This window comes from Zeugodacus cucurbitae, chromosome 6 (genome assembly GCF_028554725.1).
Source record: "Zeugodacus cucurbitae isolate PBARC_wt_2022May chromosome 6, idZeuCucr1.2, whole genome shotgun sequence".
Taxonomy (NCBI): Eukaryota; Metazoa; Arthropoda; class Insecta; order Diptera; family Tephritidae; genus Zeugodacus; species Zeugodacus cucurbitae.
Window position 1 is genome coordinate 6,145,963 of NC_071671.1, and position 13,032 is coordinate 6,158,994.

Sequence of the window (13,032 nt, forward strand, 5' to 3'; positions counted from 1 at the left end):
GAAAGGAGTTTTTGAGTTGAGTTTTCACGTTATAATATTTAATGTGTATTAGGAATATATAAAGGGTATGGGTTTGTACATAAATTGTATATATATGTGGTTGTGTGTGTTAACAATTTGGGTTAATTGTTTTATGTATAATTAGTTATAATTTAGTGTTAGTGGATATTTAAAATAGTGACCTGTTTTGTGTTTGTATTCCTTCTTATGTTGTGTAGTGTATATTCTTCCTTTTGTAGATTTATGTTATGTGTAAATTCTTCCTTCTTGGGCTGTGTTGGGTTTTCTGTTTAGCTTTAAGTTGCTTGTTGTGAAAGTTCTCACTTTAAGTCTTAATTCACTTTATTTAAGCGCGGGTTTTTTATTCACTTGAAAAGCGCGGGTTTGGGTTTTTTCGTGCTGTTCACTCCTTGTTGTTTTTCTATATGTTGTTGTGTTGAAAGGGTAATGTGTGATAGGTGAAGTTGGGGCGGTTTATCTCCTCTGCATTACCTATCTATTACGTTTTGGAGAGTAATGCAGAGGAGTATTTGTTTGGACTAAACACTTGCCAAAAATATAACTTTCGATTTTATTAGGGTGTGGCAAGTATATTTTGATATTCTTTTGAAGTTAACAAAGTCACAAAGAAATAAGAATTTATTAACCTCAAATTGATTCCGCATTAAGTTTCTATTTGTGGAGAAGTTAGTATTTTTATCTAGAATTTTAGAATATTCCATTTAAAATTTTTTGTTCTACAGTGAAAATCGAATAATTTTTTCTCTAAACGGAGGAATTTCTCTAAAAAAATCTACAAATAAATTATTCTCAAATTGAAAAAAACTTAATCTTTATATAAGAGCTTCGAAATGCTATTTTTCAGAAGTTACCTTTTTAATTATATGAAATATACCATTTGGGGACTTTTTGTTTTACAGTGAAAATTATAATTTTTTTCTCAAAGCGGCTCAAATATTTCTAAAAATTTCTACAAATAAATATTTCACAACCCTAATTTTTTTAATATTTTATATTTTGCCACAATTAAAAATGAGCACACCCTAATGTGATGCCTTTCATACTAAACAGGTATGCAAAACAAGCACACAAAATGAAAAGCAAATAACAGTTCTATTATAATTTTCCATTTAATATTGTTTGTTTGTGCTCAACATATGACTTGTTAACATTCACGTTTGCGATTTCAACATTTAATAAACTGATTCTATATAACAATTAGCCAATTAGTGATTTTTCACGGGTAACGCTCAGTTAAATAACCTGTATATAACTTTTTTTGAAGCAGAGCAAAAGAGTAATCTTGTTTTCCGGCGTAACCATAGCTTTTAGTGCTTTCTTTGTAAGTGTTTGTTGTTATTATTGTTGTTGGTATTTTAGCATATGAATATTGTAACACATATAACGTTCAAAGCTTTCTACACGACAATATGATTTGCTGTGGGTGTCTGTTTGTCTGACATTTTGACTTGTTCTCGTTTGAACTTTGACAAGGCCAAGCCAAGCAGGCAATATTGGCAGGCAGGCGAGCAGTGTACAACAAGCCTTTTAATGGGTTTTTGCAAATGTGAGATATATCGTACAAAAAAAAAAAAAAAAAAAACAGAAAAAGAAAAATACTTTCATATGTCGACAAGCATGTGGATGCGCTTAGGACTGTCTCTACTTTAGTACAAGGTGATTGAAAATCAAGTTACTTTTTGTTTTAACCAAAACTAAATATAATAAAAATTTTAAATAAAAATAAAATTCTTGAAAAAATAGTTCTTAAAAAAGTAACGAAAAAATTAAACGAAAAATATAAAAAAAATTAATTGAACTAAAATGAAATATATTTTTTCTTACACTCGCTTCATATGGAAATGAGAGGTCAATACGAATTGGGTAAAACCTTTGTGTGATATTTGATTGTTAACCATAGTTTCAAATAGACCGATTATCTACCGTAGGATAGAAAGGTCAGGGCGTTGGGATAAAAGCTTAAAAAATAATGGGAATTGCAAAAATTTCACGGTTTTGAAGAGTTAAAGTGTTGTTAGTAATTCTTTCATTGCTTACTTAGTCAGTAGTAGCCGCCTACCTTTTCCGATTTCCAAAAATTAAGGGAACCTTAAATGGCCGTCTGTTGATGATTGGAAAATGCGTTGGCATAAGTACATAATATCGAATGGGGATTATTTTAAAGGCGATAACATTAATGTTAGAGGAATAAATAAATATTTTTTTCAAAAAAAAAACGAAAATTCCCGTTATTTTTTGAACACACCCCTATCTATCCATCTATCCATACCAGATTTATATGGACTAGCCAAAAGTTGATCTCTATGTTTCTTAGAATGTATACTTATATTGAATATTAAAAGACTCTTAAGCAGTGCAGCAGTCAGTTGAAAATCTGGCATATTTTAGAATAGTTTTCTGATCTAATACAAAAAGTCCAAAATTTTGCAATTTTTATTAATTTTTTTGAAGTAAAATATATACATACATATTTGTTAAGAATTCAGTCAACTATGGTTCTAAAAATATATCAACTTGCTTTTGTACCTCACTGTATATGATCACCACACGCTATACACACCCACAAGTTAACAAGTTCGTGTTTTTTGAACTCACCTTAACTCACACTGCGCTCAACTCTTTTCGCGCGCATCAGACTCGTTTTTTATGTGGCGTGTCGCGGAGTACTTAACGTGATGTTTTTCAATTTTTTAATTTTTGTGTAAAAACAATCTTTTCAAAGTGTGAAAAGGCAGTAGCGGTAGGTAAGAGATATTATAAAATTAAAAATAGTGCAGCATTTAACACTTTTGGCACTCGCAACTCCAACAACCTCAAGTGAGAGTTGGAAATTCGGTGTTTGCTATTTGTTTTAAGTATGTGTTAGAAATGGCGTTGTTAACAAGCAAAACATTTAAAATATAACGAGCGAAATCTCCAGCTGTGAGCTTAGATGATGACGGGAAAAATTAATTTTATAACATTTATTTAAAAAATTTTTTTTTTTTAATTTTTAATATTATTCTAATTTTTTATACTCTCGCAACAAAAGTTGCTACGAGAGTATTATAGTTTTGTTCACATAACGGTTGTTTGTAAGTCATAAAACTAAACAAGTTAAATATAGGGTTATATATATCAAAATGATCAGGGTGACGAGACGTGTCCGAATGTCTGTCTGTCCGTCTGTCCGTCCGTCCGTCTGTGCCAGCTGTAACTTGAGTAAAAATTACGATATCTTGATGAAACTTGGAACACACGTTCCTTGGGACCGTGAGAGGGTTGCTTTCGAAAATGGGCAAAATCGGACCACTGCCACGCCCACAAAATGGCGAAAACCGAAAACACAAAAAGTGTGATAACTAAGCCATAAATAAAGTTATAAAAGTAAAATTTGGAACATGGGATCGTATTAGGGAGGGGCACATTTGGATGTAATTTTTTTGGAAAAGTGGGCGTAACCCCGCCCTCAAATAGGTTTTTTGTATATAACTCGCAAACCAATAGAGCTATATAAAAAAACTTTCTGCAGCCAGTTCTCTTACGTAGCCCACCACACACCTTGAAATTAGTTGAAATCGGATAATAACCACGCCCACCTCCTATACAAAGGTTAGGTTGAAAATTACTAAAAGTGGGTTAACTAACTAACGAAAAACGTCAGAAACACTAAATTTTGCAGAAGAAATAGCAGAAGGGAGCTGTACTCAGATTTTTTTACAAAATGAAAAATGGGCGTGGCATCTCCCACTTATGGGTCAAAAACCATATCTCGGTATATAATACTTTCTTGACACCTTTACACACATGTGAACACATGTGAAAAATGGATGAAATCGGTTTATAACCACGACAACTTCCCATATAACACAATTTTGAATTCCATCTGATTCCTTCACTTTATAATGTATACATGGAATCAATGAAGATAACGGAATAAAACTTCACACAATTAGTACATATCATCTCTGGCTTCACTTGAGAAAAAATTGTCGAAAACGGACTATAACTTTTCAAGGCCCCTGTTATCGAACATGTTGAACTCCGCGCCTAAGGGTAAATTTTAACCGAAAATATGGATAAATCTCTCTGATAATTTAATGTAATTCAGACGAAATTGTTTTCTTCCAATTGTGTGTCTCTGTTCCAAAAATTATTAAAATCGGATAATAACATCTCCTAGCTCCCATATACCTAATTGTAAGCTTTTCAAAAATATGGTGGGCTTTAATCTGTATATATGTATTGATTAATATGTGAGATATCTTAGCGAAATTAAGTGAGTGTATAGTCTTGGATATAGTGTACCTTGCTGGTGAAAATGAATGAAATCGGTCCAGGAATTTCCTCAGCCCTCATACACTATATAGGATGATTTTCGTTATTCTATTAAACTTTGTGCCGAATTTATTGGTAAATTTGGGTGTTATCTTAATAAAATTTCTTCAATAAATTGCGAGAGTATAAAATGTTCGGTTGCACCCGAACTTAGCCTTTCCTTACTTGTTTACATTAAAAACATAAATTTTATGGAATGCAATTTTTTTTAATGTTAAATTTTTTTTTTTATTTTTCTTTAAATTATTTTGCTAAATTTTTTTATAAATTTTTAAATATTATTTTAATTTTTTTTTAAACATTTTTTACATTAAAAACTTAAATTTTATGGATTTTTTATTTTTATTTTATTATATTTTTTAAATTATTTTGTTAAATATTTTATATAAATTTTTAAATATTATTTTATTTTTTTAAATATTTTTTTGATTTTTTAACAATTTTTTTGATATTATTTTAATTAAAAAAAATTTTTCATTAAAAAATTAAATTTTATGGAATGAATTAATTTTTAATTTTTTTTATTTATTTTTTGATTTATTTACAATATTTTTCTTTTTATGTGAAAGCTAAATGATTATCGTTAACAAAATGCTAGCAATAAATGCTGATTATTTATTTCTACGGCACATATAATTGCAACTTCCTCTTGCCATGAATTGATAATCATATTTCATGCCACGCGCGTAGCGTCTCTACAAACTGGCATGAGTTGCTTTGAGTTACGCATTTTAATAAGCCTAAATGTTACCATTGAACAGGAAAGGCAGAAATGTGGAAAAGCTTCTTTCACAGTGACAACTCGACAGCCGAATGTCAACGGTTAAATAATCATTGCTTACCACGCTTCTAAAAAAAAAAAAATATTATTAATAAAAGCAGTAAACCGTTCGGTTATCCACATACCCACTAACCACACTTTGGTTATGGCAAATCCGTTCGAACTTCCAAGGCTCAACCAACGGTTGCTTGGCTGGGTTCGTTCTCGTCTGCAAACGGTGTGATTCCTTGCTTCGTTGAAGTACTGTTGGCTCGCTTGTTTTTTGGTTCGCTTCAAATCAGCTGGCACACAGTTCGTTGTGCTTGTTGGTCTGCTGTGTTAGTCTGCTTTCAGGCGCGTAACAGTTACAAATCGGCTTTCGAGCGGTGCGGACGACTCTGTGAGAATGGCGCCAAAAATCAAACACTTTTGAAAGAAAAAATCAAGTAACGGTTTTGGTGTGAAATTTTGTTGTAAATAAAATGAAAAAAAAAAATTTAAAATAGCGCGTGTTAAATTCCTATTAAATACCGCTTGCAACATATATAATTAAAATAAAGTGTTATTTCCGCACGGATTTTTTCCACCAAATTAGTGCTTCGAAAAAATAAATAAAAAAAATATTTCTCCCTCTTTATATTTCTATACTTCCGTCGCGTGTTTTAAAATTGTTTTACCTCCGCTTTGTTTTAAATTTAGCACCTCAGCTTCGCCGATCCGTGCAATATTTATACCCGCCTGCCACATTGCAACATTGGCTTTACGTGTCGTATACATTACATTTTATTGCTGGGGATTTTTGTGTGGTGCGGCGAGATTTTGTTTATGCATTCTGGCGAGGCGCATTTCAATTTAGCATTGTGTGCGAATTTGTATTACTCCATGTATTTTCAACTCGACAAAAATATTAAATATGTCGTTATAACAGTGTTATTGTTGTTGCTGTTGTTCGCTGTGGTTGTTATTATAAGTGCCAACACCGGCTACAAAATACCGTTTTTTTACTCCGTTTGTTTGCTTCAGTTGGTTTGTTGTATGATTTATGCACACTTCGGAGTTTTACAAGGCTGCAGTGAAATTATAGCATACCTTTAAGCGCCGAAGTTTTAAAAAGTCATGAAGAGCTTAAGTAGTAAACAGATTATTACTAAAATTGCAGGAGTCTGCGAGTTTCTTCGAATATATAATATTAAATTGATATATTTAAGTAAAAAATTATCTTATCCGGTTTATCCGCCACAATCAGTTTAAATTTTATAACCAATATTTGTGCAGTTTTTGATGAGAAAACTTTTAAAATGCAATTAAAGGCTGATACGTATTTATATGTGTTATCCGTGCTAATCCATTGTCCTTTATAAGGAATTTTTAACATACAGTGTGTACAACGAACGTTTTTAAATTACATTTTTTGTTATAATGTGGCGAAATTTAACAAATTATAGCTTTTAAGCTCTATCCTAGCTTGTTTTGATCATAAATAAATTGTTTTTTATTCACAAAGTCTTATTTTTGAGGACAATACATATTATCCGACTGACGTTAGGTGCATTGAAAACAGTTATAAATTATTTTTAAAAGCATATTTTTCAAATTAAATGTAAAATTATGGTATCCGAATTATCCTAACTTTATTTGAGCATTATTTAATGCATTTTTAAATAAAAAATCTATGAAGTTTTAAATTTTTAGGCCATACATATTATCCGAGTGTTGTTAAGTGCACTGGAAACAAATTTAAATAGTACTTCAAGGCGTTTTTCCAAAATCAAATGTGAAATTTTATTATCCTAATTAATTCTAATTAATTTTTAAATATAAAATGCATTAAGTTGGTGTTTTTTAGGCAATACATATTATTCGAGTGACATTAAGTGCATTGTAATACAATTTAAATTCTTTTTAAGGGCTTTCTTCTAAAATAAAAAAGTGATATTTTGTTATCCAGACCACACTAACTTCATTTGAAGATTATTCAAATTGTTCTTCATATATAAATATATATTAATTTAAATTTTTTTAAGCAATACATATTATCCGAGTGGTCTTAAGTGCACTGCAGTTAATTTGAAATTATTTTCTGAGGATTTCTTCTAAAACCATGTATGAAAATTTGTTATCCGGTTTATCCGCTTTATTATCCGAATTGAGAAAATTACACTAAATATATAATTTTTTATTCATTTTTGGGTCCTTGATATTTTAAAACATATTTCCATTCAATTGCAGTCACGAAAAAACCGTTCAAGTAGAAATTATGTCAAATTTGCTTAAATATTTCAGTAGTCAAACCTTCCGCTTTTATACATTCAAATGAACTTTAACAGTTGTAACATTCTGAATTTCATACATACTCAGTTGACGCTTTCCGAATACTTTGCATACTTTGTGGCTGCCGCCCTAGCGTTATTCATCCTTAGTGTTTTCGTGTGGCATTCATTTGTATGAAACTTCAAAGTGGTGCCGTAGGGGGTGATGCATTAATTAACTGCACTGCGGTAAATGATAAATTTTAAAATACCACTTCAATGGTGAAGAATAATAGTAGTTCATTTACAGCTCTTAGCTTGGCATGCTCATACAGGCATGTGCGCCTAAATGTATGCTAAGAAATGCTTAAATTTGTGTTAACAAAGTAAAGCACGCAGTTTAATGCAAATTGAGTTTTTAGTTTGATTTTTTACTGAATTAATTTGCATATTTATGAATTATGCTAATGGCGTTTCAACAAGTTGACTAGCGAGGTCTATGTGTGTGTGGTTTAATTATTCATAATTTGCAAATACTTTGTTGTAAAAAGTGATTTCACGCTACATGCTTGTGTTAAACTCCACTATTATTCCGCAAAATTACCGCACTTTGGTACTTTTGTTTTTCCTCTTGACCTTTCATATCAAATAATTTATCTACGCCTCGATTTAACACTTCGCTAAACGTGTTAATTGCGGTGCATTATCAGTTTTTAGTTTGTTTGTTATTGTAAAATTCTTCAAAAGCTTTGAAGAGGCAACTCAAGCTGTACTCAGTCTCATACCACCACTATCTCCGCTGTATATCAGCCCTAGCCCCTTAAAGTATGCATACTATAACTGTGTAGGTTCAAGTTTAGCTTTATGCTTTTTCACTCGCTATTCACTTCGTTGCTTTTGCTCACATACAACGACGACGACAAATTAATTAAAATTCATTTCAATTTCCTTTCAACGACTTTTTACTTGTACTACGCGTACTACGTGAGTCCTTTTTGTGTGTTGCGCGCTAGTTGAGGGGCAAACTTTCACGTACCTTGGCGCACTCAGTCAACGTTGTGTGGCACTGACGGTTCCCCTACATACACATGTGAAATACGACGTGTTCAAATATATGTGGCACATGTTTAGTTCCGCCACATGCTCCACAGCTGAAATTCCCTTTCACGACCTCTCAATTGTCAGCTGTTTGAATTCTCATAATTTCGTGCATTGAGCGTGAATTTTATGTTCACTGCAAATGAATAAACTTTTAAAATCTTTTACGAAGTACTTCTATATACCCGTTATACATATACGTATTAGTGTTCTATTTCTGATTTACCTAAGTGTTCCCTTAGTTAATGAAATACTAAAAATCTTGAGAAAAATATTTTTTTCCATATACACTTTTGTTCAATACAGTTCAAGGTGAGCCGCCTACTGCAGCAAAATATAAATAAAGTTAAATATTAAATTAATAATTCATGTTGTCAGTGCATTGCTTATGGAAAGGATATTAAATTTATTGATGTTTAAAGATTTATTGCTGCAATTTGTGGCTGCCTTTTGCCGATTGAATTATAAAAATTGCATATACTGTCATGATAATGTTCTAGAAATGAATTTTGATTGCTTAACGCTTTTCATTTTTATAAAAAATGCCATAAATATATGTAAATCTTTTATCCGCAGCATATTTGCATATTTTTTCAACGGTATTTCTAACTTAGATATATGGAGAAGTTATAATTTGTATAAAAAGTCTTTATCCGGGTTTTCCGGTTCATTCGGATAAACATTTTATGTGATTTTTGTTTGATTCTTTTAATTTATAACATTTTTAATGTAACATTGAAATTATAATACTGGTGTTGTTGTACGTATAAGTTTGGATAATAAGTTTTTACTATTTTTCTGAAATTTTCTAATATAACTTTACATATGGCATAGATAAATGCTACCTTGTATGCAAGCGGATAATTTTGGATTATATATTTTACAAGTTATTGTTGCTTTAAATTGCATGTATAACATCGGATAATAAGTTTTTTGTTATTTATTTCCATTATTAAAATTATTTTGAACACGAGATAGACTAATTATATACACACGGATAAGTTCGGATAACATTTTTCGTCAATATTTGTAACTTAAATATATGTAGAAACTATAATTTCTGCAAAACGTGGTTATCCATGTTATCCGAGTAACTCGGATAAAAACTTTACGCGATTTTTGTTTGGTTCTTTTAATTTGTAACATTTTTAATGTAATTTTCTTTAATTGTACAAATTGTTGTTGCACGGATAACAACGGATAATTATTTTTTTATAATTTATTAAAACAATGTTGAACCGGGAATAGACAAATAGTTAATTATATATACACGGATAAATTCGGATAGCATTTGTATATGCAATAAAATTTTGTTTGAAATGTTAATGTGTTAGATATTTTATCCGAAGCTTATTTGAGGATTTTTTCGTCACTGTTTTCATCTTGGCTATATGGAGAAACTATAATTTCTACAAAATGACTTTATCCCGTTTATCCGGAGAAACTCGGATAAAAATTTTTAGGTAGTTTGTGTTTGATTATTGGTATTAATAAGCTTTTGAAGTCAGTTTCATATGATAATACCGTGTTTGTTGTACGGATAACACTGGATAATAAGTTTTTACTATTTTTTTTTGAGTTTTTGAATTTATCAAGTTACTGGGGTAGAGTATTGGTGGCATGGATTACGACGGATAATAAGTTTTTGCTTATATATTTATAATATTAATTTTATTTCGCTTACGGGATAGAAAATTTTTAAATAATATACAAACGGATAAGTTCGGATAATATTTATGAACGATTTTTCTCTTTTTTATTTACCTATATAAAAATCCTCCACAATCCTTTGCTAATGTACGTATAGTCAAATTATTGATTGGCCATTTGCTCAAGTACAATCGCCGTTAACCTACATATACTCAATTACTTACATACACATATTTCCAATACTGATTGAACTCAGTATAAATGCAATGGTAAATGTTAAATTAACTGACGTACGAAAAGGCATAAAAGGATACAAGTGCTAGAGAAAGCAATTGCACTTCAGTTCCGACGTAACACATGTAAATAAAAATAACTCGAAAGATTTAATGAAAAAGAGAGAGGTTGCAAATTACATAAAGACATCTTCGTATTTCCTTTTATTGCGCAGATTTTACTCGGCGGCGAGCCAAAAACAATTCTTATTTTCAGCAACTGGCCGCTGCTTACGACGAAGTGTGTTTTATAAAGAGGGGGGTCAGCGTGTACCGGGTCATTGAGATGCTGCGAAAAGTGTTCGTGACAAGTCACTGCACTCAATCGAACGATGAAATTGTCATTTGTCCATATTTCGACGATTAAGTGACAACAAGCCATAATAGAGCAACAGCAACAACAATAAAAACACAACAAAAGTCGTCACGCCCAAATGTACGCTAAGGCTTTCATAGTGAACTATAAAAAAATTGCATATTTTTAGAATGCCTTGCCAGCTTCAAGCTAACACCCACATAGCCTTCTAGCACTACATTTAGTATATATGTGATACTATAAGTACTGCTAAATGTTAGTAGGAAACCGTAAATCGTGAAATGTTAGCCAAAAATATATGCTTTTTGGCAGCAGAATTTACGAGCCAACAACAACTCGACAACAAATGAAGTAATGTGGAAAGTAGAAAGTGCAGAGACTACACTGACAATGTGAAGAAAATTGTGCGCTGATTTTTATTGCCTAACTTGTGCCAGAATAAATATATAATACTAGACATAAAATGTGCCTTCACTTGCTTTGCTGATATTAACACAAAACCATAAAAGTATTAAGAGATAAAAAAAATTAAAAAAAAAACTTCGAAAAAGTTTTAGTGTAAGCGAATCTTTGAGGAGAATCACAAAAAGTGCCTTTCTGAAAAAAAAATATTAAGAAGTGAGACAGTGAGACAGTAAAGCGCTTGAAACTACAGCAATCCAAATCGTTATTTGACTACTTGATACTCCACTGCTAAGATCCCGTTAGACTGCATTTCAAAATGTCGCGCGAGGTTAGCTTTAGTCGCCAATCCTTGGAGCTACGCAGTCAAGAATCCTCATTATTACCCGCCATCAGCGCTAATGCCGGCGGTGATGTGAGTGTCAGCAACGCAGACACATTGGCTACCTCTAGCACTACCTCCGCCGCTGTCGTTGCTTCGACACCAGCCAGCAATAATCCGGCTTTGGGCGCCTCACAGCGTCGTCGCCAGCGCAAAGGCATCACACAGCGTCAGGATTCGTGGTTTCGGCATTCAATGCCACCAGCTTTGACACGCGATTTCGAGTCCATTGAGAATTTGGCGCAGAACACCACGAATGGTTTGGACGAACAGTTGGCCGCCTCGCTTTCTGGACGCTTTGGCGCATCCACGTCGGCGTCACTGGCCGCTTCGACGGCGCACAGTGGCGGCAGTGGCAGTTTGACAGTGTGCGGCTTTGGCATCGGCGGTCTTGGTGGTTACGGTGGCAGTGGACTGAGCGGCAATGGTGGCGGCGGTGGTGGTGTTGTGGGTGGCAATCGTTTCGGCGGCGGCATCAATCTCAATAGTGCCAATAGTAATTTGGGTTTCATCGATTCGGATGAATCGAATATAAATACACCGATTACACCGCTCGCTTCACATTCGGCGTCCATTTACGGTGGTTTGCAGCAGCAGGGCTCGGTGTCGGCTGCCTCTGGTACGGTGTCATCGTCGAATGCAATTGCTAATGGTGGCAATGGTGGTGGTGGTGGTGGCGGTGTTTGCCGTAGGCATAGATCGAAGCGACGCAAGGATTCGCGGGCGTCGGTGTTGTCGAAGCAAAGCGGTAATAGCGTAAGAAGTCGCGTTTCGGCGTTGGCCGCCAGAGCTGGCCTGCATATGACGGCGTCATTCTTGCGCAAAAAGCGAAAGGAATATGAAGGTGAGTGGTTTGAAAAAGTGGTATGGGTAATTGAGAAATTTTGGGGTGTACTTTTTTCAAAATTTCGAAATGACCTTCGATACTAAGCTTAATTATTATAAATTATATAAATGTATTAAACTGTATTAAAAGTTTTTAATAGTCTTTTATTGCTGTATATTTTTTGATTTTCGAAAATTCGAAGTTCGAAAAATATTTTTTCGAAAATCGAATCATTGCAAATGAAAAATACTCCCTTTTTCGAAATTTCGAACTAATTTTCGATTTTAACCTCAATTTTTATAAATAAATTAGAATAACAACTTATTTTAATATTTTACTGTTTTCGAAGTTCGAAAAATATTTTTTTCGAAAATCGAAAATCGAAATTTCCATTTTTTTTTATTTTTCACTATGTCAAAATATTTTCGTATGAGCTCACAACAGTACAACAGTCGAATATTTCAATTAACGTTTCTTCAACTCTTCTATCCCATATATTATACCAATTTTTATAGACTCAAAAAATCAAATTACTATTTCCAATAAACGATAAAAGTTCACAAAAGTTTCGCTAACACTTTAAGCGTATAAAATATTAAAAACTAAGCGGAAAGTTTTCACTGGCGCCTGTTTGGGTACAAAGTGGGAAGTAGAGACAAGCAAAGAAAAACATGAACAAAACAAAATAATAAAAAACACACAAAAAAGCACAACAATGGCGTCAAAATCATCAAATCTA

General features: G+C 32.6%; 1 protein-coding gene across 7 annotated transcripts in view; it reads left to right on the forward strand.

The window, feature by feature from the left end:
* Positions 1 to 13,032, forward strand: part of LOC105210365 (probable phospholipid-transporting ATPase IA) — a 111,105-nt gene that overhangs the window by 13,617 nt on the left and 84,456 nt on the right. For 3 of the 7 annotated variants that reach the window (XM_054234841.1, XM_054234842.1, XM_054234844.1), the window contains exon 1: positions 10,886 to 12,311. The exons of 2 other annotated variants lie outside the window; for them this stretch is intronic. In XM_054234841.1, coding sequence (XP_054090816.1) covers positions 11,405 to 12,311 — 907 coding nt within the window. In that variant the 5' untranslated portion in view covers positions 10,886 to 11,404. Of the gene's footprint in view, positions 1 to 10,882; positions 12,312 to 13,032 lie in introns of those variants that run through there. 2 more of the 7 variants (XM_054234839.1, XM_054234840.1) reach the window with 2 other exon arrangements.